We start from the raw sequence: 27,992 nt of genomic DNA on the forward strand, positions 1-27,992 counted from the left end.
GTAAGGCAGTGGTCGGCAAACTGCGGCTCGTGAGCCACATGCGGCTCGCGAGCTGCGGTTTGCCGCTCTGTTGACTAATGAGTTTGCCGACCACTGGCCTAGACTCTCGATTCCAATAATTACAGGTCATTGTTGTTCCTTGTGATTAAGCCCCTATCCCAGTGGTCGGCAAACTCATTAGTCAACAGAGCGGCAAACCGCGGCTCGAGAGCTGCAGTTTGCCGACCAGTGCTGTAAGGGATTGCTGAGAAGAAGAAACAGAGAGAAACCTAGCCATACAGAATTAAAATGGCTATAAATAAGTATCTCTCAATAATAACCATAAATGTAAATGGATTAAATGCTCCAATCAAAAGGTGTAGGGTAGCTGAACGGATACAAAAACATGACCCAACTGTATGCTGTCTACAGGAGACCCACCTCAAAACCAAAGACACACACAGGATGAAAGTGAAGGGATGGGAAAAATTTTTCCATGCAAATAGAAAAGAAAAAAAGCTGGAGTAGTAATACTCACATCCGACAAAATAGACTTTAAAAATATCATGCTAAGCCAGTTGGAGAAAGATAAATATCATATGATCTCACTCATATGTGGAATATAATGAACAACATAAACTGTGAACAAAAATAGAGCCGGGGGGCGGGGGGAAGTTCTAGAATATAATAGAAGCAATCCTGTTATTTGCAGATTTTTAATATTCCCTTCAACTTTTGTGATACCACATTATGTAAGTAAAGTTTTGATATTATTATACTTAAAATCCTTTTATTCTTGAAATATTAATGTTTATTGCATGTAATATTATTACATGTAAGATCATCTTTCTTAGATGGTGTTTATTGCATGTAACATCATATTTAAAATCATTTTTCTTGAAGTAAAAAATACTGAAAAAAAAGTTTGTCAGAGTAAGAGTCGTATTGTGAATTGTGATAGTACGAGGGTTCTATGTGTTTTCGTTGAGTGGAGTTCTTTGCAGTTTTAATTTTTAAATGGGGGTTGGGATCCTGGGAATGTTTAAATAAAATTATTAATAAAAATAAATAAAAATTGGGAATGAGCCTCATCAACATGTAAGCTCTAAAAAAAACACTGATTGGTCAGAACCTGAGATACAATAAAATATCACAGGGAAAGGAATGCTGTAATGGACGTTGCTGACCTCTAGTGCTGGATAGAAGAATTACATTTCTTTCCCCTCAAAAGACCCCAAGCACAGAGGCCTGGCACCAAAAAATCGCTGGCTGGCTGGCCACTGATTCGTGAGGGGAACAAGCGGGCAAGTTGAAGCCTTTTATATTCATTTTGATCACCGATGTGTTTTGTTTTTTTGATCACCGATGTGCTGATGTATTGCTATCATCTTACATGTTTATTCTCTGTGTACCATGTTTTTTCTTTGCTTCTCTTTTCTCCTAATTTCTGTTCTGTTCAATTAATACTTTCCTTGACAGGCTCAAAAGCTATGGATTATATTTCTGTTTGTTTAGTAATTATACTTACATTGATTTTACACATTCTAAATAAAATTTCTAACAAAATCCTAAATTATTACTGTGGGTGTTTGTTTTTTCAAATTATAAGTTTATTTAGAAAGTTACATAAAAAAAAAAAAAAAAGAAAGTTGCCCTGACCGGTTTGGCTCAGTGGATAGAGCGTCGGCCTTCGGACTCAAGGTTCCAAAGTTCGATTCCGGTCAAGGGCATGTACCTTGGTTGCGGGCACATCCCCGGGGGTGCGGGGGGGAGTGTGCAGGAGGCAGGTGATCGATGTTTCTCTCTCATCGATGCTTCTAGCTCTCTCTCCCTCTCCCTTCCTCTCTGTAATAAATCAATAAAATATACTTTTTAAAAAGGAAGTTACAGGGGCATATAAGTGAGCCCCCTGGGCTGTGTAGGCTCATGAGCTCATGAGACCAGTTACAGAAGCAAAAGAAGGGCCTTGGAGCTTAGGAGAGAGAAAGGCAAAGGGAAGTGCCTGGGGAGGGGAGAAGGGGCGGGAGCGGCTCCGAAGGGGACAGCAGGCCTGACACTGCTCCACCTTCCTCCTGAGGCCTTCACCTGAACCCGGGGCACGGCATCGCCCCGAGAGTGGACTCTTTTCCCATTGCCAGGGGTCAAGTCCCAAAGTGGGGTCCAGTGCCGTCAGTGAAACACGACAAGCAGTCTTTTAAGACTTTATTAGTTGGGTAATATAAACATCGAGGGGAACACTAGGTAAATTCTGGTTGTCTAACCACTAGGCAGTTACACCCAAAAACAATCCAAAATGTGATTTTCTAAATCCTCACCTGAGGATATTTCTCCATTGATTTTTTAAAGAGAGTGGAAGAGAAAGGGGAAGACGGAAATATCGATGTGAGAGAAACACATCGATGGGTTGCCTCCTCCACGTACCCCCACCTGGGCCAGGGAGGAGACATGTCCTTGACCGGAATCGAACCCGGGACCCTTCAGTCTGCAGGCCGATGCTCTAGCCACTGAGCAAAACTGGCCAGGGCTCATTCCCAGTTTTTAAAAAGCCTGTATGTTGGTCCTTTGGTTAACAGCGTTGGCAGAAAAACTGCCTGGAACCTGCACATTCTCTTTCCAGTTTTGCTAATAAATATTTTATAAGGTTGAGAATAGCTGACTTGTACAATTTGGCCCGTGGCATAAACGAGAGCTTCCGTCAAAAAATGACTGACTTTATAACCTCGTTTCCTGCATTCCAGGAAAGGTGATCCTCTGTCACTCCAATTCTCCTACTTCTGCAGAAGGAGCAGGTAGCAGAGAACGAAGGCCTAGAGACTGGACCCAGGAAGGAAAACTAGGCAGCGCTAAGGGCGTGACCAGGACAGAGAGGTGAGCATGTGGGAGGGAGGGGAAAAGATACTCTGACGGGCACCCACCTCAATACAAGGTGCATCTGAACAGACACAACTGCTCGCTAAAAAGTCTAAGGCTCAAGAATAAGGAAAAGATCTGAAAGAAAACTACCAACATAACACGTGCAAAAAGCTAAAGTAAACAAACAAAAAGAAAGAGAGAGAGAGAGAGAGAGAGAGAGAGAGAGAGAGAGAGAGAGAGAGAAAGCTAAAATACTGAGAACGCTCCACTGGAGCCTGTTCTGCAGGACTTCCTGTGGGGTTTCAGACTTCGGTGAAGCTCTTCTCATGCTCTCTCCAGGCTAGGATTTCCTTCGGGGTGAGGACCAGGTCTTTACCACTTAATTCACAACAGCATTGCAAACGTAATGTGCAAGGAGCTGAATCCGTCACCGCCAGCCCCGTCTCTCTTAGTTACGGTAACAGTGTAGAACCCTTCCAGTCACCTGGTTCAGAGCAGCCCAGAGCTCTGCGATCCTTCTTTTTCGCCTTTTTCTCTGGCGGGTGGAGTCCAATCCACTACCTCTGATCTAATTAGTACCCTAGCTTCTATTTTTCTGGCTAATTCTACCCTCGCACACTTTCAGAACAACCTTCCTACAATTAGCTATTTTAGCCCTGGCCGGTTGGCTCCGTGAACAGAGCATCAGCCTGCAGACCCAAGTGTCCCAGGTTAGATTCCCAGCAAGGGCACACACCTCCGCTGCAGACTCCTCCCCGGTCTGGGCCCTCGTCACCTCCTGCAGGAGGCAATCAATCAGTGTGTTTCTCTCCCATCGAGGTTTCTCTCTCTCTTCCACTTTCCCTGAACATCGACGGAAAAATACCTTCGGGTGGGGATGAAAAAAAGTTAGCTATTTGACTTTCTAAAAGCAGTTCTTTTACTCTCCTGCTTAGAACTGAAAAAAATTTTTTTTTGTTACAAATAAAGTCAAAATCTCTTGGCACAGCAGTCAAGTCTACTTTGTCGGTCTCCTCTGAGCCTGTACCAGCGCACATCCAGCCGTCAGGGCAGCCTGTCCTGCGCCGTCTGTGTCCGCAGGACGGGCCCACCTCCGGTGTCTTGCTCACATGGTTCTTTCTCCCTGTTGTGTCAGGAGTATACTCCTTTTCCTGGAACCCTCTAACACTTCATATGTCATCTCCAGCATTTATCACTTTAAAATATATATATATATATATATATATATATATTTTATTGATTTCAGACAGGAAGGAGGAGAGGGAGAGAAACATCAGTGATGAGAGAGAATCATGGATGGGCTGCCTCCTGCACGCCCCCCACTGGGGATCCAGCCGGGAATCCAAGCGGGACCTCCTGGCTCCTAAGTTGACGAAGCTCAGCCACCCCGCCCTGCACTTGGTTTGCTTCACACCGTTTTCTTCTCCTCCAACCCAAAGCCCCTGGGGGGGGGGGGGTGTCCTCTGCGCACACCTGCGTGGCACCCGCCATCCCTCACCGCGCGGGGACCGCCCCACCCCCACCCCCACCCGGGCCGCTCGCAGCGGGGGCGCAGTTGCTGGAATGAAGGATGTTCCGTGCCCGCCTCTCCCGCCCTCGGCCGTGCAAAGAAAGGAAGTAAAAAGTCCGTGTTGAATTGGCTTGGACAAGGACGGGCTGCGGCACTGATGCTCCCTCTCCGGAGAGGCCACATCTGGGGAGCACGCTCCCGGCTTTTCCGGCTGCAGAATCCGCACGCAGCCTCGGGGCCGCCCACCCGGGTCCCTCCTTTTTTTTTTTTTTTTTAATTTTATCATCTATCCTTTTCTCTCTTTTTAAAAAAATATATTTTATTGATTTTTACAGAGAGGAAGGGAGAGGGATAGAGAGTTAGAAACACCGATGAGCGAGAAACATCGATCAGCTGCCTCCTGCACACCCCCCACTGGGGATGTGCCCGCAACCAATGTACACGCCCCCGACCGGAATCGAACCCAGGACCCTTCAGTCCGCAGGCCGACGCTCTATCCGCTGAGCCAAACCGGTTTCTGCTCGGGTCCCTCCTTTTGAAGTTGGGTCCCGCGGAACTCGCCCCGGAGCCGCCCCGAAAGGACCGCGGCACGCGACAGGGACGATGCCCTTCCTCACGAGGCGACGGCGGGCCGGGCGGCCGGACTCCAGCCCCGCCCGCAGCACTGACCGCGGGCTCCGCGCCCACGAGGCCACCGGCCCCGGCCCCGCAGCCTCCGCAGCTCAGAGGGTGGGAGGGCGGGGCAGCGGAGGCGTGGCCACGCGCGGTGGCGGGGAAGCGGATGGGCGCCCGGAGGCCGAGCTGGATTCGTCCCGGGCTCGGCCCGACCGGGCTGGTTTCCTCACTCGCACCAGGAGCGCGGGGCCCAGGCCTCCGCCCGCTCTCACTCCGCCGGATGCTGCGGGGCCCCGACAGGCGACCCCACGGCTTCCCCTGCGCCCCCGACGCCGCTCGGCCGGAAGTCCCGGCCCCGGCCGCCCGCCCGCCGCCCCCTATTGGGCCCGGCGCCAGGGTCTGGCCGCGGGTAGGCCGCCCTCCGGCGTCAGCCTCAGGCGACCCCCGCGGACCCCAGGAAGGGGACCCGCTCGAGAGCCGCCGAGACCTACGGGCTGACTCGGGAGGTGGAGCCGGAGTGAGGGGCGGGGCGCGCCGGGGCGGCAGGCGGGACTTCCGCCTCGGGACCCGGAAGTTTCCGCGCTGCCGCTGGTGGGAGTTGTAGTCCGGCCGTGGTTAGGGGGGGCCCGCGGCTCATGCGCGGTGCATCGAGGCTTGTTTCACATCTGTAACAACAGGTGAATTGGGCTTTTTATTCTCCCCTTCGGTGCCCCCTGGAGGAGCTTACCGCGGCCGGGGATGATCGGCGCGAGGCGGGGTCCGAGTCCGACCGTCGGCTCGGCGGAGAGTGGGGCGGAGAGGCGGGCGGGCCCGGGGAGCAGGCCGGGCATCCTAGGCCTGCCCGGGAAGCCGGCTGGGCCGAGCCGTGGGCAGCCAGGCCTCGGCCTGCCGTTGCCATGGAGCCGGGGCGGGGGCGGGGGCCAGGCAGGTCCGCTGGGGCGGGCTTGGTAGCCAGGGGCTCTGCTGAGGCCGCGGGAGAGGCCGCTTCATTGGCGCATCGACGCCTCTGCCTCCGGGGATGCTCCGTTTCCCGAGGCAGGGCCTGGAGGAAGCCCCTGGAGTGCCCTGGGACCTTTGTTTGCCCCCCGTGCGGCCTGGGCCGATCGCCCAAAGGGAGGCCTGGTGCAATCTGGCCCCCCTGGTTTGCCCCCTTTTGCACCCACCTTGTCACTGGGGGAGGCCAAGGGGTGAGGTGTTCTTTGTTTGCTGGTGGTGCCTGGTCCCATTTCGCACGGGAAGACCTCATGCATGTTGGGTTCTTTGTTTGCAGTGCACTGGAGTCCCAGGGGTCCTCAGAACCCCCCAAGCCAGGAGTATGGCGCTAGCACGCTGCCTAGCTCGCCTTCTGGTCTCAGCATCCATCACCTTAACTGTGACTTGGCAAGGCAAGGGGCTGTCCCACTTTGCACCCCCAGCCCGCAGGGGCTCGCCATGCACGGCAGCAGGTGGACACAGAGGGCCACTTGCAGACTCTCAACCTCCTAGGCAGAGTAAATGAGACATTGTCTGATGGTTTCCTTTTGCAGTTTCTTTGAAAGAAGTAACCCACTGTCATTGTGGGTGTTGACCACATCGTATAATTTACACTTACCTCTTGGAGGTTTGGAGTTTCCAGGAGGCGGCCCCCTCCCCACCCCCCTTTAGTTCTTAGGATTTAGGATGGTGCTCTCTATTTGTGTCGCTGTTTAAGGTGCAGCAAATGCATTCTTCGCTGCATTTTCTTTTCCCAACCGGTGTGGGGTATGCCTGTACCTCCAAAAGGTATTTAACTCTCCATGTGTTTCAGCTTACGTAGCTGTGCTTCAAAGTCTATTTATCTATTTGGACACTTCTTGCCTCTTTCAACTTTGGAAGATGCTATCATCAAGAGTTATTTCAAACACCCCTTGGGCCATCTGGGCCAGGCACGCAGGGGCGTTAGTGTAGTGTAAGCCAGGCGCTTTGGCGCTCAGTCCCTAACCTCACGTTTACATTGTGCCCGGAGGCAGCGGCGGGATCCTGGGCCAGGTGTGTAACCTCCGGGAAAGCACTCCTGCCTCACGGGGAGACGCGAGGTGACGTCTGTAGAAGTCCTCGGTAAACGATGAACATGGTGTTCGAGGTCTCGTTGTGATTCTCCCAAACTCCAAGAGCTGCTTTACCTGCCTTCCGTGAGCCTTGGTCACGGTGGGAGCAGGACTCCAAGCTGCCGCAGCTGCGCTCTGGGCCCGGCGAAAACGCTGGCGGAACTGCCGGCTCCTCGGCCGGGAGGGCTCTTCCTTGGCATCTCAGAGGTGATGGCTTAGGGCAGCTCACGATCTGGTGAGTGTAGAGTGGGTCATGGCAGGTCCTGAAGCAAGGCCAGCGTCTCCGTGTGTGCTTCACGCCACTAACAGAACTTGTCCTTGTTGAGGTAGTGAGTGGGTTTCCGTGGCAGAGCGACTTTCCTTCCCGGAGGGAGGGGCGCGTCTCTGTGACCCAGCCTTGTACTTCCCAGGAGGAGGCCCAGCCGCGGGATGAGGAATAGCAAGGAGAGAATTCAGCTCCAGTTCACACGCCTGCAGAAGCTCAGGTTTTCATTGCTCTTGTAAGGTGAGTTAGCCACGGGCACGGTAAAGCAATTCATTTGTGGATCACATTCATTTGTGACTGTTTTGAAAGAAGGGTATCGTTTAAAAACATTTTTTTAATTGATTTCAGAGAGGAAGGGAGAGGGAGAGGGAGAGACAGAAACATCAATGATGAGAGAGAATCACTGATCGGCTGCTTCCTGCACGCCCCCCACTGGGGATCCAGCCTGCAACCCTGGAATGTGCCCTTGACCGGGAATCGAACCTGGGACCCTTCAGTCTGGAGGTCGATGCTCTATCCACTGAGCCACACCGGCTAGGGCCAGGGTATCGTTTTTAATTAGTCATTATGGAAGCTCTCTGTCCTTGAATCATCCCATAGGGGCCCTGCCCGGAGTTAAGTGGTGTTTCATTGGGCAGAAAACCGGATATACGATTATTTTACTTGTCTCTAAACTACTTAAGAGAGACTCTGAACCTTAAAGGTTTCCAACAAGGAAGGTGGCTTTCTTTTTGATCTCTGTGACATGTCCTAGAGCTCTGTAAAATATCACCAATAAAAGATCCTTTTTTATTTTTTTATTTTTTAAGATCCTATCTTGGGTCCTGGCAGTTGGTTAGAGTGCCATCCCAATACGCCAAGGTTGCAGGTTCCATCCCTGGTCAGGGCACATACAAGCATCAACCAATGAATGCATAAATAAGTGGAACAACAAATGGATATTTCTCTCTCCCGCCTCTCTCCTTTTCCATCTCTCTCTAAAATCAATATTTAAAAAAGATCTTATCTTGAATATCATACTGCATTTTTAGACTGATACAGGAAAAGATAGTGTTATATGATATGTTATATGAGTTAATATTGGCATGAAGAGGATTGGGGATTTTTAAAAAGCAAAACCAGATGCCTATTTACAAGCAAATTAACTTAAAATTTTTTGGCAAGAAAGTATTGTTTCTTAAATAATCACTTAGATATTTTAGATTTTATAATATTCAGGTTTTCTTTAAAATTAGAATCTCAAATTACACCTTTTTTCTTTCATTTTGGACAGAAGGAGTCTGTGGAATGTAGTTTCTTAAAGTAAATTGAATCCTTGTTGATACTGTATTGAAGTGTTCTCTCTGAGCTGCCGTATCCTAGCGGCTGAAGTTCCTGGCATCTCTGGGGGAGGAAGGCACCAGGGCAGACCTGCTGTGGACGGGAGAGACTCGGCCGGTCGGCCCTGCACCCCCGCCACCCATGACTGACCGTGAGAGGAACTGTGGTCAGGAGCAGGCGTCCAGGCCCAAAGACGCCTGGGCATGTGGGCATTATCCTGCTTTGCTGCGGCATTGTGTGATGTTTTTAACTAAGGCCACATAACGCTACAGCACCAACCCCAGAAAACTGCATTAAACACATCGATCGTTCTGAGTTTAACTGCTTTTTAAAACGAAGTTGTTAAACCAGAGGTGTTACTTTAAGTCACGAGGAAGATTCCTCAGTTAATTGTACTAACGAGCAAAATGCGACTAAATTTTTTGCCAACAATTGAACTTTGAACTTACCGTTTATCTCACCGCGGCTCCTCCGTGAACGGCTTTGCATTTTGCGCCCTGACCGCTCGTCTTTGCTCAGTCCCACCGTCCCTAGAGGCCTCCCTGGGTTCTGCGAAAGCCCGTAAACCGTCTGTCCGGAGGGCAGGCATCAGCCCATCTCCCGATGCCACAGGAGAAGGGGTCCCTGTAGAAGCTCCTCCTGGAAGTCCCGGGGAGGCCGGTCTCCTGGAGCGGGGACTCGGGGTCCCGCGAAGAAGCGCCTCGCCTCCGTGCAGGGTTTCGGACGTTAGGACAGAGGAGAGAGAGCCCGATGCCCTAGAGCGGAGCTGGCCCTGCCTCCTCAGACGGGCAGCCGCGGCTTCTCGGTGCAGAGCCTCACTCCCTCGGCGACTGGCAGCTTTTGAAGTCCCCGATCCTCTGCCGCTGAGGTCTCCCCGAGGGCCCTGGCCGGGAGCACTAACCTCCACCTCTGGCCGCGCTTCTTTCTAGGGTTGCAGCGTTCCCTCGTGGCCAGAGATGTTCAGCCTGGACTCATTCCGAAAAGGTAAGAGGCCCGTCCGTGCCCGTGCGTCCTCCCTGGGACGGGCGGAGGCTGGGAGCCTCCCCAGCGGAGTCCCCGGGTCGCCTCTGAGAGTGACTTTCCAGGATCCTTCCTCCGGCCTGGAGCCCACGCCGCCGCCCCGGCCCCGGCCCCGGCCCCGGAAATGCCTTGCAGTTCCTGTGATGTGACTTTCCAGGCCGGGACCGCCCTGCTGGGGAGCTTCCCATCAGGGTGACATTCCGCACCCGGCTCAGTGGGAGCCAGGGCGGCCTCGCCCAGCAGAAGCTCCAGACCCGGGTACCTGTTCGCGCGGCGGCTCTGCCCTCGCCGCCTCCATTCCCACGCCATCGGGTGGCTCCAGGACCCGATGAGCTTAGACCCTGTGGAGAGCTGAGAGCGGGCTGACACCTGGTGAACTCGGGATCCGTGGTAGTCATTGAGGAGCTTCGGGGCTTAGTCCAGTCTTGCTCGGGGCCTTGCTCTCCGCACAGGGACGTGTTAGGTTCTGACCAACAACCACGTGACGCGTGGGGGTCTCGGGAAACCATTAACCTGGCTCCAGGCAAACCCGTCTTCTCCCGGAGACTGACCATGAGGCTGACGCCCTCTCCTGCCTCCTGGACCCTGGGGTCGCTGGGGTCTGCACCAGGGCCGTGCCAATTAGGTTGTGTGGCCTTGTGATACTTTCATTGTTACGTGGGCTGTTCTTTATCTCCTATGGAGTTCTGTGTTTTGTGTGTTTGTTTGTTTATTTATTTAATCCTCACCCGAGGACATGCTTAGAGAGGAAGAGAAAAACATCGACCAGCTGCCTTCTGTACAGGTGGAACCTGCAACCGGGTCATGTGCCCTGACCGGGAATTAACCGCAACCTTCCCGCACAGGATGGCGCTCAGCCCCCGAGCCACCCCGCTGTTTCTCTCGATGAGATTACGAGCTCCCAGGGTGTCCTGAACCTTGAGAGGAAGAGTCACGTGAGCCTTGGGGCTCCTGAGACAGACTGGCTGGTGGTCCGTCCCAGCCCCTAGTCCTGGGTTGGCAGGTCCCCGATAAACGAGGAGGTTTGATTTGTTTGGGGTGCAGCTGTAGCCGATGCTTTGCTGGAGGGCGATGGCCCGCCTCAGCAGGCCGCGCTGTGTGCTGCAGGATGAGCACCTGCTGCAGTGGGACCTGGGGTGGAGGCACTTCCTGGGCCTTGGGGACTTAGCCTGGTGGGAGGGCCCCGTGACTGGTCTGATGGTGACAGCCATGGCAGTTCCCTGTGAGCTGTCCTGGGATGTGATCCCGCCGAGCTGGGTCCCTCCCGGCTGGAGCTTACGTGCCGGGAAGTGGCCTCGTACACAGGTTTCTTCTCTCGGCCGCAGTGCCGTCAGAATCAGACCACAGAGAGTGAGCTGACCTCTGCAGGCAGCACAGAGCTGAAACACTGCTCCCGTGGGCAGGAGAGGGCGTGGTGAGGTGGTTTGGGATGATCACAACTTTGCCCCAATTCTGAAAATGCTTCTTCACGAGATCATCAGTGATCCTCGAGTCATTTCATCTTTTGTAAACCTGGCGTCCCTGGACGTGACTAAGGACCTGTGGGCAGAAATGGAGGGCGAGCTGGTCACTGAGCTGGAATCGCTGAGACGCACCTTGGTCCTGGCGCCCTGCAGGCGTGTCCACCGTGCCGCTCACGGTTTCTGCCCAGCACACGCCTGGGATGTAAGAGGGCCTGTGGGACAACGGCATCGAGGCAGGACAGCCACAGCGTTCCGGCCAGAGTAGGGCAGACATGGTCATCGTGCCTGGACCCGAGGCAGGCAGCCCGTGGACGAGCGTTGTCATGAGAACAGCGCTGCCAGGGGCCGAGGTTGCACGGGGGGCGGAGTGGGGGCCCCTGGGAGCCGGGGGGCCTGAGTGCAGATACGTGCCCTTTGCCCCCAGCACGTTGTTATGAAAATCTTCAAAAACACGGCACCTACCACCTCGACTCTCTAGAGAAACTCCCTTTTAATTCTGGAAAAATGTGGCTGAGAATTATAATTCACTGCTTGCCCAGGTCTCTGCCTCAGAAACTGCACTGGGAGCAAGGCTCTTGCGTGTCGCTGTTTCAGCCCCTTTGTACCAACTGTCGAGAAGCTACTTCCGTTATAGACGTGGGCATCACGGCCCGGCCGGCGCGGCTCGGGCTGAGCGCCAGCCTGTGAACCAGGAGGTCACGGTTCGATCTCGGTCAGGGCACAGGCCCAGGTCGTGGGCTCCATCCCCAGTGGGGGGCGTGCAGGAGGCAGCTGATCAATGACTCTCATCATCGATGTTTCTCTCCCTCTCTCCCTCTCCTGCCTCTCTGACATCAATAAAAATAAATGTTTAAAAAAGAAGAAGAAACGGCATCGCTGTGCAGAGCAGGCTGCTCCTCGGGAGGACGGGGTGTCCCTGCTCCCCTCCTGCCTGTGTTCACCACAGCACTGGCGCCCAGAGGGCCCGAGGCTCCTCCTCTGCCCAGGCCAGCGAGTCTCCGCCCTGGTCCCCATCTAGCGGTCTTAAAGACCCCAACCCTTCTCGCCACGAAGGCGGGTCCTGGCTGCCGTTCATCGCGTCACCCTTTCGGGACTTCTCGGAATGTTCCGGAGTCCGCTGGAGGGGTGTTGAGCTCCAAGTGGAGCCGTTCGGGATGCAGCCCGCTGGCTTCAGAGGGCGGGCGGGCGGGCTGCCCAGGGTGCCCTGGTCTGGGCTCGACAGGGCCCCCAGCAGTCCGTGGGCCCCGCTGCCGGTTCCCAGGGAGAGAGCAGAGATCTGGTGGCTGCAGTGCCGTCCGGGGGACCCACAGCCGGCGCCACAGGGGGCAGCGGGGGGACCCAGAGGGTGGACGTGGCTTTTTGGTTTTCAGCTGTTGTCCGTCTCGTCCTCACAGCTCAGCACCAGGGAGCCGTCCACGGCGGGCGTGAACTCGAGGGCGGCTTAGGCGCCGCGAGAGGGGAGGGGTCCCTAGGAGGCGATGGCCCTTCTCTGGGCAGCGCTGGGGACACTTTCTCAGAACCCGTGTCCGGCTCCCGAGACCGCCCAGCAGCCCTGCTGCCCGGAGCCCCTCACGGAGGCTCTGGGCGAGTCAGCTCAGGGCCTGTGCCACCCTGATGCCCTCTCTCTCCCCCCAGATCGGGCCCAGCACAGGCAGCGTCAGTGCAAGCTCCCCCCGCCCCGCCTCCCACCCATGTGTGTCAACCCCGCCCCCGGAGGGGCCGTCTGTCGAGGTAAGGGAGGAGCCTTGCTCCGGCACCAGCCCCTCGGGGCCTGGGGGGGGGGGGGGGGCGGCCGGGGGCCGGGCCGGGGCCTCTGCGAAGCGAGTGAGGAGAGCGGGGTGGGCAGAGCAGTCGGAGCTGCGGTGAGGTCACGGGAAGGTTTGGGGGTGTCATGACCCTTGGCCACTGCGTGAGCCGGAGCGAAGCCCAGGCCCAGGCCAGGCGCTGGGCAGCAGCGTGGAGAAGCCGGGCGCGGCATCTCCTGGCCGCCCTGGCTCAGGCGGCCCCACAGTGCGGGCGCCCAGGGCGGGGCCGGAGCGGAGCACCCTGACTGGCCAGTGCCCTCCCTCGAGGCGTGGGGTCCTGGCACACGGGTCCCGGCCCCTCAAAGCACTTTCCTGGTGTTAACACCTGCCTCTCAGTCCCTTTTGGTGGCGGAGAGTGTCAGAGCCCAGACAGGTGACAGCTCCCCTCAGGCCCCGTGGTGCCGGGCCGGCCTCGTGGTGGGGCCCCGGGCACCTCTGCCCGGAGCCTCGGGCTCCTGGTGGCTGCTCCGGGCCTGGCGCTGCCCTGCCCTGCCCTTGGCTGCCTGCCAGCCCTCCCGGGGGCCTCGGGAAGAACCACTCAGTCCTGGGTCTGCCTCCCGGACGCAGCCCGTCCCCTCAGGCTCTGCCCGTAAAGTGCTTTGAAGGTCAGGAGTGCGGGCAGGGCGCGGGGAGCACCAGCAGGCACCGTGTCCCAGCGGCTCACACGCTGCCCTCTGCCCGGGGCCCACACTTCCGGCCCCTCTGACCGTTTGACTTGGGTTTAAAGAAATGCCATCCCTGCCGTTGCCAAAGCAAGAGTTGATCGCCCTTTTTTTTTTCTTTTTTAAAATGCCCTGTAACTCGAAAAGGCTGAGCGCTAACATTTCCAACATGGCAGGTGAGTGGCTCTGAGCGTCAGACGTGCCTCCGTGAGCCCACCCAGAGGCCAAGGCCGCTGCCTGGGGCCAGCAGGCCCACTCTCTGCCCCGGGAGCACAGACCCCAGCCCGACGGCCTCCTCACAGCGCCCCCAGACGGCGCCCATGGGTGTGTGCGTCTCTCCCCTCCCACCCCCGCCCCCAGCCGGGAAGGGCTCTTGTCTCCGTTCTTCATCACCGAAGAAAGACTTCTTGGTGCCCCTGTGCCGAGGCTCTCTGCCCTGCGCCCTAGAGGCGTCGGGGCCTCACCCTAGAAGGAAGGGGGGCAGGAGCGGCCTCCGCTCAGACAGCAGAGCCGCGCTCAGAGTCGTGGCCACTGGATAGGTCCCATGCCCGTCGAGTCAGGCTTGGAATTGAAAACTATCACCTTCTCCCCAGCCCGCCTCTGATAGGTCCCGGTGGCCGCGTCCAATTAAAGGGGGATAAATACACTCACCTTGAGCCTCCCCTGCCACCTCCCCCCACTCGTCCGAGACGCAGACCTGGGCTGCGTCCTGGCAGGGGCCTGGGCCACAGGACTGGTCTCCCGCCGTCTCAGACGCGTCCTCGCCGTGTGCCTTACACCTGTGAGTGGGAAAGCCGTGAGGACGGGTGGGTGTCAGGTGGCCGTCCCGCCTGCAGGTCCCCTCACCTTTCTTGTTGCCAACCACATGGGCGTTTCTCGCCATTTGACCATAAGGATGAGCTCTGGTGGAGTCGGGCGTAGACGGTGGCCGAGGCCGTGTCCTCAGGCGTTGGCCTCTCACTTCCCTCCGGAAGCGCTGGGTCTGGACTGTCCTGGGCTTCCCCCGGCTTCTTCCTGGGCCTCCGGCGTGCAGGGCCCAAGAACCCTCCTGTGCGCCCAGCAGACCCTTCGCCCCGGCTTCCGCTGCTGGCTCAGTCCGTCCCAGGCCTGGGCCTGATCCAGAGTGAGCGGAGGGCCTGCGTCTCGGCCTTCGGCTGAGGTCCATGCAGCGGGGGTGGGGCGGTTCTTCCCTCAGAACGCCCCTTCTGTTTCACGGGCAGAGGGGTCCACTCTATCCCCAGAGGGGAGCGTGGGGAAGGCTGATGCTGCTGAGGGGCGGGAACAGCCTCTCTCTTTATGGCCCCAGAGAGGAGCGGCCACATTTCTGTAGGGTCAGAGTCCACGTGCCAGGCGTGTGGCCGCCTGGTTTCTCCTGCAGCTACTTCACTGCCTTTACAGCTTGAAAGCGCAGTGGACACACGTAAAGAAACGGCGGGCGGTGCTCGGTGAAGCTCGCCTGGCAGCAGGCAGTGGGGGATGGGCCTGCAGGCGCCTTAGCCCTGCTCCAGGCCCAGGCAGGGCACAGGCCCGGAGGCTGCCCAGAGCGGGCGCTGCCCTCCGGCACCAGAGGCAGGGTTTGCAGGGGAGGCGTTTGCCGGGTGACGCCAGCGGGTGACGGGAGAGGAGGGGGCAGGCAGCTCCCAGACCAGCGGTGTGCTGGCGCCCGGGTGCGTCTTCTTTTGGGCTGAGGTTTCACACATCTGCCTGGAACACGGGGTCTGAAATAGAGGAGCCGGGGTCAGGACCCCACGTGCCTGTCACCAGCTGGAGCGGAGCGGCTCCTGGCCAGCCCCTCATGGGACGCGGACGGGGCACAGCTGTCCGCGAGCGGGGCTGCCAGGCCGGCCTTGTTCCAGACGCGGCGTTGTCCAGGCGGTGTCTCCTTCAGCTTTCAGACGCCGCGGTTTTCAAAACGCGGCCTCAGCCCCTGTCCTCGCGGGTCTGGGCGGCTCGGTTCCCGGGGGGAATCTGGGCTGCTCACAGCCTCCGCTCGGGGCAAAGCGAATCTGTGCCCCAAGGGCCTAGCCCCCAATGCGGGAGGGCTTGGGGGTGCAGAGGGTGGCGGCCCCCGGAGGCCTTGGGGGTGCAGAGGGTGGCGGCCCCCGGAGGCCTTGGGGGTGCAGAGGGTGGCGGCCCCCGGAGGCCTTGGGGGTGCAGAGGGTGGCGGCCCCCGGAGGCCTTGGGGGTGCAGAGGGTGGCGGCCCCCGGAGGCCAGGTCGGCGCTGCAAGGCGGCCTGTGCTTTGCCCAGGTCCCGGGAAGCCCTGGGGGGGCTCGGCGCCCCGCTCAGCTGCCCCGACGTCCCCTGGCAGCCCGCCCGGCCGTGGTTTGGTCCTGGTTTCCCCGGGGCAGTGCCCGGCCCTGCCCTGCGGGGCAGCCGGTGTCGGGGTCGGGGTTTGTGCAAAGGCAGGTTCCCCCGCTCCAGGCCTCACGGGTGAGACGGGGCTCCACCGGGGCTCTCGCCACCTCTGGGGCCACCAGCGCCCGGGACTGAACCAGAAACAACCAACCCCCCCCCCCCCGCCCTCGGGGCCCCGCCCGCGGACCCAGTGCCCCCGCTTCCCGCCCGGGAGGGGGCCCCGGAGCCAGCGGGGCGGCCGAGTTCCCGGTTCCGGCGCCGAGTTCCCGGGTTCGCTGCCCGGCCCGGAGCCGCGGGGGAGCGGGGCTGCCCAGAGACGCCTCCCTCCCGCCTCGGACCCGGGCGGGCCTCACCTGGGCGCCCTCAGGCGGGAGCTCGCTGGGGGGTCTCGGCCCCGCCCGGTCCGCCCGCCGGCAGGGGGCGCCGCCCGCTCCGCCTCGGGGTCCGCCCGCCGGCAGGGGGCGCCGCCGCCGCTCTCGGGCCTCCAGGCCCCGCTCGGCCGGGCGCGGGGGCCGGCGGGAGCGCGATGGCGGCCGCCGGGAGGCTCATGGCCCTGGCCGCCCGCGTCTCTCCGCGCCTGCGGCCCTCAGGGCCCCGAGCCGCCGGGCGACAGACACGCTCGCGCGGCTTCTCGTCGGGCTCCGCCCGCCCCGACCCCACGCGGGAGGCGGCCGAGGCCGAGGCGGGGGCGGCGCCCGGCGGGCCCGGCGAGGGCAGCATGGTGAACGGTGAGGCGGCGGGCGCGGCGCCCTTGACGCGGGGCGGGGGCGGGGGCGGGGGCGGCCAGGGCCCAGCGCGGAGGGCCGGGCGGGCGGGAGGGCGGCCCGCGGGGCACAGACCGGGAAACGTCCGGCTCCTGCCGGCGAGGCCAGGTCCGAGCGCGCGGGGAAGAGCCCCAAACCCACGCGGGGACCCGGGGTCTCACCCCGAGACCGATCGCCCCGGGGGCCCCAGCCTGCGGCCTGGGGGGCGGGGAGGGAGGGGAGCGCGCCCTGCCTTCGGGACGGACGGACGGACGGACGGAGAGCGGGCTGCCCCCCCCCCCCCCCCCCCCCCGCCCCGCACGGAGGGCCCAGCGCAGCCCGTGTTCACCGCGGGGCCAGCGCCGTCCCCTCCGGGCTGGTCGTGGTTGCGATGAGTGAGGCCCTCGGGTGACAGGCGTGTCCGGGCGCCCTGGCCGGGAGGAGCGGGCCGGCGGCGAGTCTGCCCCAAGGAAGCAGCCTGGGCCGCGGTTCCCTCCGACCGCAGCGTGCCTCCCTCCCCGGGCCGGACCGGGCAGTTCCCTTCGGGGCTGGTTCGAGTCCAGTGCAAGACCGGGCTGGGCTGCAAGGCTTCCCTCTCCGCCGGGACAGGGGCTCTGGGGCCCCGCCTCCTGCCCTCCGGGGACCCAGGGAGAAAGGGAGGTGTCTGATGCCTGTGCCATCGCGGCCTCCAGGGAAGCGGGCGGCATGGGGACTCGCTCACGCCTGTGTCTCTGATCAGGGTCCCCACATAACCTGACTCGGGAGCCCAGTGGCGAGCTGGGGCCTGGTATTCAGCCCCTGGGGCCGACCCCTTGGATTTCGGGGGCCTGGCATACCCCGATCTCGTGTGTGGTGGGTTTTGTTTGGTGCTTCCTTCCAGGCCTCAGAGGAGGGCTCTGAGGCTGACCTGTCAGATCAGGAACACGGGAGGGAAGGGGATGCCGGCTGGCTCCCCTCGGGTGTCAGTCACTGGCCTTCTCCTTCAGGACAGGGCCCTGCACGTGGTCTAGCCCCACTGCCCTTGTGAGCCCCGCAGCCACCCCCTCCTTCCTACGGAGCTCCTGGGTGTTTGGGGTCCTGAGCCCACATCCTCAGCATCCAGCCCAGGGTCGCCCCCAGCCACACCCCATGGCGTCTTCCAAAGAACAGCTGTAATGCTTTGTTCTTGTTCCCTTAGCTTCTAGGGACCTATTAAAAGAGTTCCCACAGCCCAAAAACCTCCTCAACAGCGTGATTGGAAGAGCCCTTGGCATCTCACACGCAAAAGACAAACTCGTCTACGTGCACACCAATGGACCGAAGAAAAAGGTAACTCGCGGGCGGGGCGGGCGGCCGCCTCAGGACGGAGGTGGTGCCCTGTCCTCCCTCCGGCTTCTTGGTCAGGGAGGCCGTTTCTGAACTGAAAACTGTCTCTGAGCAGAGGAGGTCTGAGGAAGGGCGCGGTCAGGGAGCGGGGCAGGAGAGCGGGGAGGCTCATCTCGGGTGGCACCGGCCCCTGCCCCGAGCCGGGCTCTGGTCCCCCATCAGCCAACTGGACTGTTGGTGTGAATTCCTGCTCCTAGCGTCTTGCAGACCCTGGGCCCCGGAGCGGGCAGGCAGACCCTGCTGAAGGTCTTTATTGATGAGATGGGTCCCACCTTGCCCTCTGCCGAGAACACGGCCCTTTGAAGAAAAAACAGCCGGAGGCCCATGCTGGGCTCGTGGTTCCCCTGGGATTTGCCGCCCCGAGAGGCAAGGGCCCTGATCCTCTCTTCTCTCCCCAGAAAGTCACCCTCCACATAAAGTGGCCCAAGAGCGTGGAGGTGGAAGGCTATGGCAGCAAGAAGATCGACGCTGAGCGGCAGGCCGCCGCCGCCGCCTGCCAGCTGTTCAAGGTGACCCCCCTGGAGAGCGCCTCGCCCGCTCTGATGGCCTTTCAGGGAGAGGCGGACGGTGCCCCCCGCTCCCCTGTCCTGCGCCTTTCCCGCCGCCTGGCTCCCTCCTGGCGCTCTAGCCCCGTGGGGAATGGATTTCCCGCTGTGATGACCGACTCCGTGGCTCAGACCACAGAGAGGAGCCCGCGGGCAGCACTCCTCGGGCAGCACCGGGACGTTCTTCCCCACGATTCCAGTGGCTCCCCGATTCCAGTGGCTCCCCGTCGCCAGAGGGCCCTCCTCCTCAGGGAGGCGTGGCCGCTTCTCCCCGGGGCTGCTCCTGGCCCTGCGTGGGGCTGAGCTGAGGACATGATTCTTGCTTCTGGGAGTTGGAAGGCACTTCGAACCCCACCTGTGCCCTGCCAGTCACGCTCACACTCCTGCCAGCATCCTGTTCCCCACCTGTGCTCTCAGCCTCTTTCCGGTTTGTGTGTTTAATTCTGGTAAAAGGCACATTTCAAATGTGCCCTCGGAACCGTTTTTAAGCGTACAGGTTAGTAATGTGAAGCACAGCCTCCCTGCTGTTTTACCCACCTCCAGGGCCTCTTCGTCTCTGTACCCCCTGCGAACAGCAGCCCGACCCCCGGTCCCCGCACCCCGGCCTCGGCAGCCACCACTCTGCTTTCTGTGGGGAATTCCACTACGTAACACACGAGTGGAATCGTCCAGTGTTTCTCTGTTTGTGACTGGCCTCTCCCTGACGTGATGTCCTCGAGGTTCATCGGTGCCTTCCTCGTGCCGTCGTGTGGTTCGGCCACATCCGCTTACCAGCCCCGTCAGCGGCCCGTAGGCTGCTTCTACCTTTTGGATTCTGCTTGAACGCGGTGTACACGTGTCTCTCTGAGACTTGGCTTCCATTCCCAGAAGTGGGATCTGGATCGTGTGGTGATTCTGCTCTTCATTTTTTGAGAAACCACCGTGGTGTGTCCACAGTGGCTGCGCCCTTTTCCCTGCTCACCAGCAGTGTTCACGGCTCCACTTCCCACGGATCCTGGGGGTGCGGTGTGTCTCGCTGTGGCTTTGTTTGCATTTCCCTCACGAGCAATGATCCTGAGCTTCGTGGCCTTTTGTTACCTTCTTTGGAGAAATGTCTGGTCTTTTGCCCGTTGTTTACTTGGGCCGTTTGGAGCTTTCTGCTGTTGTTGTAGGAGTTCCTTATATATTCTGGACTTCGTGGCCCTTTTATTCCCTAACATCTGTACCCCCAGTTCCTCAGGTCCCTCCCACCCACACTCACCCACAACCAGATGTGTTAGTAAGCGTTGCCCTCAGGAGGGGGCTGTTTTTGCTTTCTGTGGAACCCCACGCTCCCTGGACGCCGGTGGGTGCCCTGCTCCCGCCCCTCTGCTGAAGGGCCCTGCTGTTTGCATCTGTTTGTCGGCAAACTTCAGAAACGATTCGTCAAGCCCAGAAGCTACCGGACTCTGATCGGAATTACTTTCACGGGTTTAGGTTTTCGTGTTCTTGTCTGTAAGAGCGGACCATCCAGGAACACGGTCTCCCTGCGTCTAGGTCCGTTTGCCAAGTTCTGTGCTTAAAGGAAGCCGGTGCCTTCCCAAGTTCACCTTCGCAGGTTGTGGTTTCATTGCTGTTGTGGTCCCAGCTTGTCCTGAGCCCGTGGCGCTGGGCCTCCCTGTGGCCGCCAGGCCCTGGCAGCAGAGCTGCTGGTACCTTGACCGCTCCGACCCGATTCCCCGCTGCCAGCTTTAGTCACACCTGCTCCTGTTCTGGCTCCTCGCTTACACGTCGTTCCTTACACCCGGTCGCCTGCGTTCTGTTCTGGCTCTTGGATGCTGAGCTTCTTGGGCAGGGACCAGGGCTCCCTCCTGCCGATGCCCGGCCGGCAGCAGGCGCTGTGTCGTGCGAGAGGCTCGGCAGGTGCCGTGTGGTGTTTTCTCGAGAAGGCAGCGACGCGCGAATGCATTTGCAGATTCATTGGGAGTCAGTGCCTTTGGAGGGCGCGCCCAGCACGAGGCCCTTCTGCCTTCCCGAGGCCCGGAAGCCGTGTCGACCTGTCAGTGACGCCGGCCCCTCCGTCCGTCCGTTCTTCCGGGGCCTCTGTGCCTTCGGGAGCCGGGCTCCTTGTCGGAAGGCGTGTGACGGGGGGAGGGGGGGGGTCCCAGAGTCCTAGTTGCCATGCCCCCGAGGCTCCTCAGATCACGAGTGAACGTGTCTGTTCCCTGTGGGTCTGTTTTTGTCTTTGTCCACGGGCGCGGGAATCCCTGGTCACGCCATCTGTCGGAGCCAGACGTTTCCGCGGCTCTGTGCCTCGGACCTGAGGCGAGCGGGTGGAAAGGCGCGGCTCCCCCACGGGGACGTGGTGTGACTGGGCAGGTTCCAGGCAGGCTGAGCAGTGCAGGGGCCATGGACCCTCACGATGCCCCTCTCCCCCCAGGGCTGGGGCCTGCTGGGCCCCCGGAATGAGCTGTTTGATGCAGCCAAGTACCGTGTGCTCGCCGACCGCTTTGGCTCTCCAGCGGATAGCTGGTGGCGCCCAGAGCCCGCCATGCCACCCACTTCCTGGCGGCAGCTGAATCCCGAGAGCATCCGGCCAGGGGGACCTGGGGGCCTGTCCCGCTCCTTGGGCCGAGAGGAAGAGGAAGAGGAGGAGGAAGAACTTGAAGAGGGGACCATCGATGTCACTGACTTTCTGTCCCTGACCCAGCAGGACACCCCACTCAGGTGCAGCTGGAGGCGGGGGTGCAGGGGAGGCTGGGACCTTGGCGTGGGAATCGGGGAGGCTCCCGGGAGCCTTTCTGAGAAGGCAGCCCCACGCCTCGCCTGGCCAGCACTCACTGGTAGGCCTGCCCGGTCTTGGGGCCACTGGGGCTTGTGCTTGTGCTGGGCTTTGGCGCCCAGCAGCCACCCTGCCTGCCCCCTGCCCTCTGACGTCGGGGACTGAGGGAGCATCAGCCACGCCGAGCTGGGGGCGGGAGGCGGGGGACCGGCCCTGGGAAGAGAGAGAGCTTATTCGCCTAAACCTTTGGTCCTCTCAGGGGGGGTTCCCTTGAAATGACAGACGATGACAGTGCGATTAGGGCTCTGACCCAGTTTCCGCTTCCCAAGAACCTTCTGGCCAAGGTGATCCAGATCGCGACCTCGTCCTCCACGGCTAAGGTGAGCTGGGTCTCCTAGGAGGGCGGAGGGGAGGTGTGGGAGGGGGAGCAGCAGGTGAGGAGTGGGAGTCGGGCTCGGAGTGGGCTGGGGACGGAGTGGGAGACCCATATCTGCTTGAGCGTGGCGGGGGTGGGGGAAGGGCGGGGCGAGGGGCCGGGGCGGGGGCGGGGGCGGGCGGCTGACTTGCCCAGGTGGGAATCTGCTGCGGCCGAGGCTCTGGTTAAGCAGAGCTTCTCCAGGGCCAGGGCCTTCTTGCTCCCGCGATGCTCCTGGTTTAGCCGCGACAGCTTCAGCCCACGGCGCCGTCACACTGTTGCCCGGAAGGTGCTGAGCGGACTGGGGGCAGCTATGGCCTTGCCCGGACACCGTCCTCCGTTGCGAACGCCCAGCCGGAGGGCAGCGGTGGTCTGTCTGCCGTGGCACTTGGCACGTCCGGGACTTGGCCTGCTGAGCTGAGGGCCAGCTCCACGTCCGGGTTTCTGAGACGCGCAGACGCACTCACCCTGCCTGTCATCGCTGTCTCCTTCCCCAGAACCTCATGCAGTTCCACACCGTGGGCACCAAGACCAAGCTGGCCACCCTCACCCTGCTCTGGCCCTGCCCCATGACCTTTGTGGCCAAAGGGCGGCGCAAAGCGGAGGCTGAGAACAAGGCGGCAGCCTTGGCCTGCAGGAAGCTGAAGGTGAGCCCGGGGGCCTGGGCAGACGGTCCCCTTTTCCAGGAAGTGAGTCCGGCCCAGCAGCCTCCGGCCCAGCCCTTGCTTGTCAGGCTGAGGCTGCTGCACTGAGGCTGCTGCCAGAAGCTGGGGGCGCCGGCCGGCGACAGCCCCTCCTTCTGAAGAGCACCAAACGAGAAATGGTGCCTGTTGCTTGGCAGACGTGGTGTCGAGAGAGATCTCAGAACCTGGGCTTGAGGCCACAGGATGATAAGACATTTATCTGGGGTGAGGACGAGAGCAGGCACGCTCAGGGCGCGGCGGCGTGGCCCACGGCGGGCAGTTCCTGACCAGGCTGGGTCGGCAGGTCCGGCAGGGGGTTAGGCCGTGGCTGCCTGCGGAGTTAGTGCTCTGAGCCCAGGGTCAGTGTGCAGAGCGAGACAGGAGGCGGCCCGGCTTCACTCGAGGGTCTGCCACCCTCGGAACTGCATCCGGTACGGCCGACGAGGGACGGAGCGTGGAGGTGGGAAGGGCACGGTGGTACGGGGAACACGCGGCGATGGACGGGCTCACTGAGGGAACGTGCCGGAAGCCTGAGCTCGGGCTCGACGGGCACCCCGGTGACCAGAGGCCTCGGCTGGTGGCGTCCTGTCTGAGAAGAGCCGCTCCGGCGGCCACTGTGTCCGGAGCTGAGGGCTGGCCCTGGGCAGGGGCTGGGCGTGAGGTGCAGCCCCGAGAGGGCGGAGCCTCCTCCCGAGACGCTGTGTGGCACCTCCGTGGTCCAGAGACCAGATCGCTGCCCGTGAGGCCTGCCAGGAGCCAGAGGGGTTGGCCCCGAGGGATGAGCCTGGAGGGACTGTGGCCTGGGCTTTGGAGGGAGCGCAGTCTAGACGTCTCAGGAGGTGGGAACACGACGAGGGAGGACTGGCTTGCGCACTTGCCCAGGGTGTGGGGTGCCGGGTTGTATCTGTCTCTGGTCAGCTGGTGGGCGGCGTGTAGGGAGGACCCAGTGTTTCCCCTCCAGTGGCTGCGTTTGTCAAGCTGCATAAATAGAAATCCCCGTGGAACTGTGCCGTGCAGGCATGAGGTGGGTGGGCTCTGGTGAGGCCGCAGAGGCGGAGGGAGGCTGGGCGGGGAGTTGGGGTGGGTAGGGGCCGGTGCATCTGTGTTCTGGGTCGAAGTTGGGTATTTGTGGAGGGGAGACTGGGCTCCAGCTGCTCAGGGGGTTCTCAGAGTCTTAACTATTTTTGGGGGGTAATTTACTTTCCCTGGTTCCTAACTTCTCCCTCCTGCATCGCGTCAGCCGAAAACCCAGCTCTCTGAGGAAAGGGGTTGCTCGGCACAGCTCTCCGGAGCTCCTGAGCCTGCCTGGGCCAGCTCCAGGCGGGTGGGGCCTGGACGAGGTGTACGTGTCCCCTCTGCAGAGCCTGGGCCTGGTGGACCGGAACAACGAGCCCCTCACCCACGCCATGTACAACCTGGCCTCCCTGCGCGAGCTGGGCGAGACCCAGCGCCGGCCGTGCGCCATCCAGGTGCCGGAGCCCATTCTCCGCAAGATCGAGGCCTTTCTGAACCAGGTGAGACCTCGCACCTGCCCCGCCACCTCGCCTTCTCCAGGCCGCACGCTTCCACCTGCAACAGCAGCAGGCGCGCCCGTCTCCCACTGGGCGGGGCCCGGAGCACTGTGCCCCGAGAGCTCAGCCTGGCCACGAGGGTCCTAGGGGCTGGGCCTGAGCAGGTGGCCGAGAGGCAGGTGGAGGGCTGGGTGCGGGTGAGGAGGAAGGCGTCTCACCCTTTTGCTCGCCTCCTGTCCCCAGTGCCCTGTGGACAACGCGTGGGTCTCCCCGGAGCTCCGGCTGCAGAGCGATGACATCCTGCCCTTGGGCAAGGACGCGGGGCCCCTGAGTGACCCCATCACCGGCAAGCCCTACCTGCCCCTGTCGGAAGCAGAGGAGGTGCGGCTGAGCCAGAGCCTGCTGGAGCTGTGGCGGCGGCGAGGGCCCGTCTGGCAGGAGGCCCCGCAGCTGCCCGTGGACCCGCATCGGGACACCATCCTCGGCGCCATCGAGCAGCACCCGGTGGTGGTCATCTCGGGGGACACGGGCTGCGGGAAGACCACGCGCATCCCCCAGCTGCTGCTCGAGCGCTACGTGACGGAGGGGCGCGGCGCCCGCTGCAACGTGATCATCACCCAGCCGCGCCGCATCTCGGCCGTGTCGGTGGCGCAACGCGTCAGCCACGAACTGGGCCCTTCCCTGCGCCGGAACGTGGGCTTCCAGGTGCGGCTGGAGAGCAAGCCGCCAGCGCGGGGCGGCGCCCTGCTCTTCTGCACCGTGGGCATCCTGCTGCGGAAGCTGCAGAGCAACCCCAGCCTGGAGGGCGTGAGCCACGTCATCGTGGACGAGGTGCACGAGCGGGACGTGAACACGGACTTCCTGCTGATCCTGCTCAAGGGCCTGCAGCGCCTGAACCCGGGCCTGCGGCTGGTGCTCATGAGCGCCACTGGCGACAACGAGCGCTTCTCCCGCTACTTCGGGGGCTGCCCTGTCATCAAGGTGCCCGGCTTCATGTACCCCGTCAAGGAGCACTACCTGGAGGACATCCTGGCAAGGCTGGGGAAGCACCCGCACCCGCACCGGCGGCACCATGAGGTGAGGCGCCGCTCCGTCCTGGGGCGCGGGCCTTCCCGGGCCCTGGTCTCCTCTGTGGGGGGGCGGGGAGGGGGCAGGTGCAGTGTCAGCTGCCTCAGCCTCACTGACCCCTGGCCCCGGGCTGACGGCGGCCTCTCCTCCCCTCAGTCTGAGGATGAGTGTGCGCTCGATTTGGACCTCGTGACCGATCTGGTTCTGCACATCGATGCCCGAGGGGAGCCAGGTGGGTGCTCCCCCCTCGGCCCTGTGCCCCCTCTCAGCCCTGTGCCCCCGTGTGCACGGAGCAGTGGCTCACGCCTGCAGGCCCTTTACAGGTGGGATCCTCTGCTTCCTGCCTGGCTGGCAGGAGATCAAAGGGGTGCAGCAGCGCCTGCAGGAGGCCCTGGGCCTGCACGAGAGCAAGTACCTCATCCTGCCAGGTGAGCGCCACGCTTGCCCTGCCGTGGGGACTGCCTGACCCATTGGGACTCGAGGGGCCAGGGTTTCTGACCAGCCTGCCTCCTGCTGGCTTTGCAACCTTCCCCGAGCACAGTCAGGAAACGGGTGGAAGGCCTTGCCCTGCCCTCACCAGGGGGTTCTGCGGAGCGTGCCCATAACCACGTGCTTGCTGCCCCCAGTGCACTCCAACATCCCCATGATGGACCAGAAGGCCATATTCCAGCAGCCGCCCGCGGGGGTGCGCAAGATCGTCTTGGCCACCAACATCGCCGAGACCTCCATCACCATCAACGACATCGTGCACGTGGTGGACAGCGGTCTGCACAAGGAGGAGCGCTACGACCTGAAGACCAAGGTGCGCCCACCCCCGGCCGCCAGCCCCGGGGCTCCCAGGGTCCAGGTGGTCCTGCCCCATCAGCCTCGGGGCCTCACTTTTGGGGTCTCAGTGTTCTGTTGGGGGAGGGGGCTGTTGAGGGTTAGTGAGGTGACGGCCAGCACGGGGACCCTGAGGCCGGCCTGTGGCATCGGCGTTGCTGCTCACCGACCCCGCTCCCAGGTGTCCTGCCTGGAGACCGTGTGGGTGTCACGCGCCAATGTGATCCAGCGCCGGGGCCGGGCCGGCCGCTGCCAGTCCGGCTTTGCTTACCACCTGTTCCCGCGGAGCCGGCTGGAGAAGATGGTTCCGTTCCAAGTGCCGGAGATCCTGCGCACGCCCCTCGAGAACCTGGTGCTGCAGGCCAAGATCCACATGCCCGAGAAGACGGTGAGCCGGGCGGGCGGGCGGGGCACGGCGCTGGGCGGGCAGGAGGGCCTTCAGGGCGCCGGCTGGTGAGGCTCACGGCTCTGCCCGCTCCTGCCACAGGCGGTGGAGTTCCTGTCCAAGGCCGTGGACAGTCCCAACATCAAGGCGGTGGACGAGGCGGTGATCCTGCTGCAGGAGATCGGTGAGTGGGCGGGGCCGGCGGGGCTGCGGAGTGGCGGCCGAGGGCGGGCCTGACCGCGGGGCTCTCGCAGGGGTGCTGGACCAGCGGGAGTACCTGACCACTCTGGGGCAGCGCCTGGCCCACATCTCCACGGACCCCCGGCTGGCCAAGGCCATCGTGCTGGCCGCCATCTTCCGGTGCCTGCACCCGCTGCTCGTGGTCGTCTCCTGCCTCACCCGGGACCCCTTCAGCAGCAGCCTGCAGAACCGAGCGGAGGTGGACAAGGTCAGGCAGCCCTCCCCCGGCCTCCGGCTCTCCCTCGAGGCCCTCCCCTGCCCCTGTCCGAGGGTGGCCTCCTGCAGCCCCTCCCCGTGCCCTGCCCTCCCAGGTGAAGGCGCTGCTGAGCCACGACAGCGGCAGCGACCACCTGGCCTTCGTGCGGGCGGTGGCGGGCTGGGAGGAGGTGCTGCGCTGGCAGGACCGCGGCTCCCGCGAGAACTACCTGGAGGAGAACCTGCTCTACGCACCCAGCCTGCGCTTCATCCACGGTCAGCGCTGCCCCGGCCCCCGCCCCCGCCCCCGCCCCGCCCCGGGCTTCTGTCCGGCCCCTGTGGCTCGGGGCCCCCTCACCCGACGTTGCCTCCCCAGGACTCATCAAGCAGTTCTCGGAGAACATTTACGAGGCTTTCCTGGTGGGGAAGCCCTCGGACTGCACCCTGGCCTCCGCCCAGTGCAACGAGTTCAGCGAGGAGGAGGAGCTGGTGAAGGGCGTGCTGATGGCGGGCCTCTACCCCAACCTCATCCAGGTGCTGCCCTGGGAGGGGCGGCCCGGCCCCCGCCTCCTGCCCGTCTCGCTCCTGGCTGAGCCGCCCTTTTCTGTCACCTGCAGGTGCGGCAGGGCAAGGTGACCCGGCAGGGCAAGTTCAAGCCCAACAGCGTCACGTACAGGACCAAATCCGGCAACATCTTGCTGCACAAGTCGACCATTAACAGGTGGCGGGCGGGGCAGGGAAGGCTGGGGGGCCGCCCGGGGGCCGGGAGCGGCGACTCACAGCCCTTCCCTCCTCAGGGAGGCCACGCGGCTGCGGAGCCGATGGCTGACGTACTTCATGGCCGTCAAGTCCAACGGCAGCGTCTTTGTCCGGGACTCCTCCCAGGTGCACCCCCTCGCTGTGCTGCTCCTGACCGACGGGGACGTCCACATCCGTGGTGGGTGCCCGCGGGCCTCGGCCCCTCACGCCGCCCTCGGGCCGGGCTGCCCTGGGGCCCAGCCTCACACGGCTCCTGGTCCCTTCCTCCCCAGATGATGGGCGCCGGGCCACCATCTCGCTCAGCGACAGCGACCTGCTGAGGCTGGAGGGCGACTCGCGCACGGTGCGGCTGCTGCGGGACCTGCGCCGGGCCCTGGGCCGCATGGTGGAGCGGAGCCTGCGCAGCGAGCTGGCCGCGCTGCCCCCCGAGGTGCAGCAGGAACACGGGCAGCTGCTGGCCCTGCTGGTGGAGCTGCTGCGGGGGCCCTGCGGCAGCTTCGACGTGCGCAAGGCGGCTGACGACTGAGCCCCGCGCCGCGGGCTGTGTACAGAGCGCAAATGTTTATTTAAAATAAAGTTCTATTTATCCCTTGTGAGCATCGCTGT

At 61.6% G+C, this 27,992-nt stretch overlaps 1 protein-coding gene across 4 annotated transcripts; it reads left to right on the forward strand.

The window, feature by feature from the left end:
• Nucleotides 1-5,085: 5,085 nt before the first annotated feature.
• DHX30 (DExH-box helicase 30) lies at nucleotides 5,086-27,982 on the forward strand. Of its 4 annotated transcripts, XM_079795741.1 has the most exons (22): nucleotides 5,086-5,634; nucleotides 7,434-7,528; nucleotides 9,538-9,592; nucleotides 12,727-12,822; nucleotides 17,836-17,966; nucleotides 18,422-18,532; nucleotides 20,967-21,253; nucleotides 21,568-21,688; nucleotides 22,221-22,370; nucleotides 23,768-23,920; nucleotides 24,161-24,994; nucleotides 25,142-25,217; nucleotides 25,309-25,413; nucleotides 25,612-25,787; nucleotides 25,989-26,195; nucleotides 26,295-26,376; nucleotides 26,447-26,640; nucleotides 26,744-26,903; nucleotides 27,004-27,161; nucleotides 27,245-27,348; nucleotides 27,425-27,564; nucleotides 27,659-27,982. In XM_079795741.1, the coding sequence occupies exons 3-22, from the start codon at nucleotides 9,565-9,567 to the stop codon at nucleotides 27,910-27,912; spliced, it is 3,567 nt and encodes a 1,188-aa protein (XP_079651867.1). In that variant the 5' UTR covers nucleotides 5,086-5,634; nucleotides 7,434-7,528; nucleotides 9,538-9,564; the 3' UTR covers nucleotides 27,913-27,982. The 4 variants fall into 4 exon arrangements, with proteins under 4 accessions (XP_079651867.1, XP_079651868.1, XP_079651869.1 ...); XM_079795742.1 differs by lacking the exon at nucleotides 5,086-5,634 and having other exon boundaries at nucleotides 6,330-7,528; XM_079795743.1 differs by lacking the exons at nucleotides 5,086-5,634; nucleotides 7,434-7,528; nucleotides 9,538-9,592 and adding an exon at nucleotides 13,706-13,734 and having other exon boundaries at nucleotides 12,731-12,822.
• Nucleotides 27,983-27,992: the final 10 nt, after the last annotated feature.

The sequence above is a fragment of the Cnephaeus nilssonii genome (genome assembly GCF_951640355.1).
Source record: "Cnephaeus nilssonii genome assembly, chromosome: 17".
Lineage (NCBI taxonomy): Eukaryota > Metazoa > Chordata > Mammalia > Chiroptera > Vespertilionidae > Cnephaeus > Cnephaeus nilssonii.

Excerpts from the sequence above, each read along its gene's own strand:
- DHX30 (XM_079795740.1), top strand. The coding sequence starts at position 16,442 with ATGGCGGCCGCCGGGAGGCTCATGGCCCTGGCCGCCCGCGTCTCTCCG. Across the intron at positions 21,689-22,220 it reads CCTCGTCCTCCACGGCTAAG|AACCTCATGCAGTTCCACAC; the intron begins GTGAGCTGGGTC and ends CTCCTTCCCCAG. Across the intron at positions 26,641-26,743 it reads ACCGAGCGGAGGTGGACAAG|GTGAAGGCGCTGCTGAGCCA; the intron begins GTCAGGCAGCCC and ends CTGCCCTCCCAG.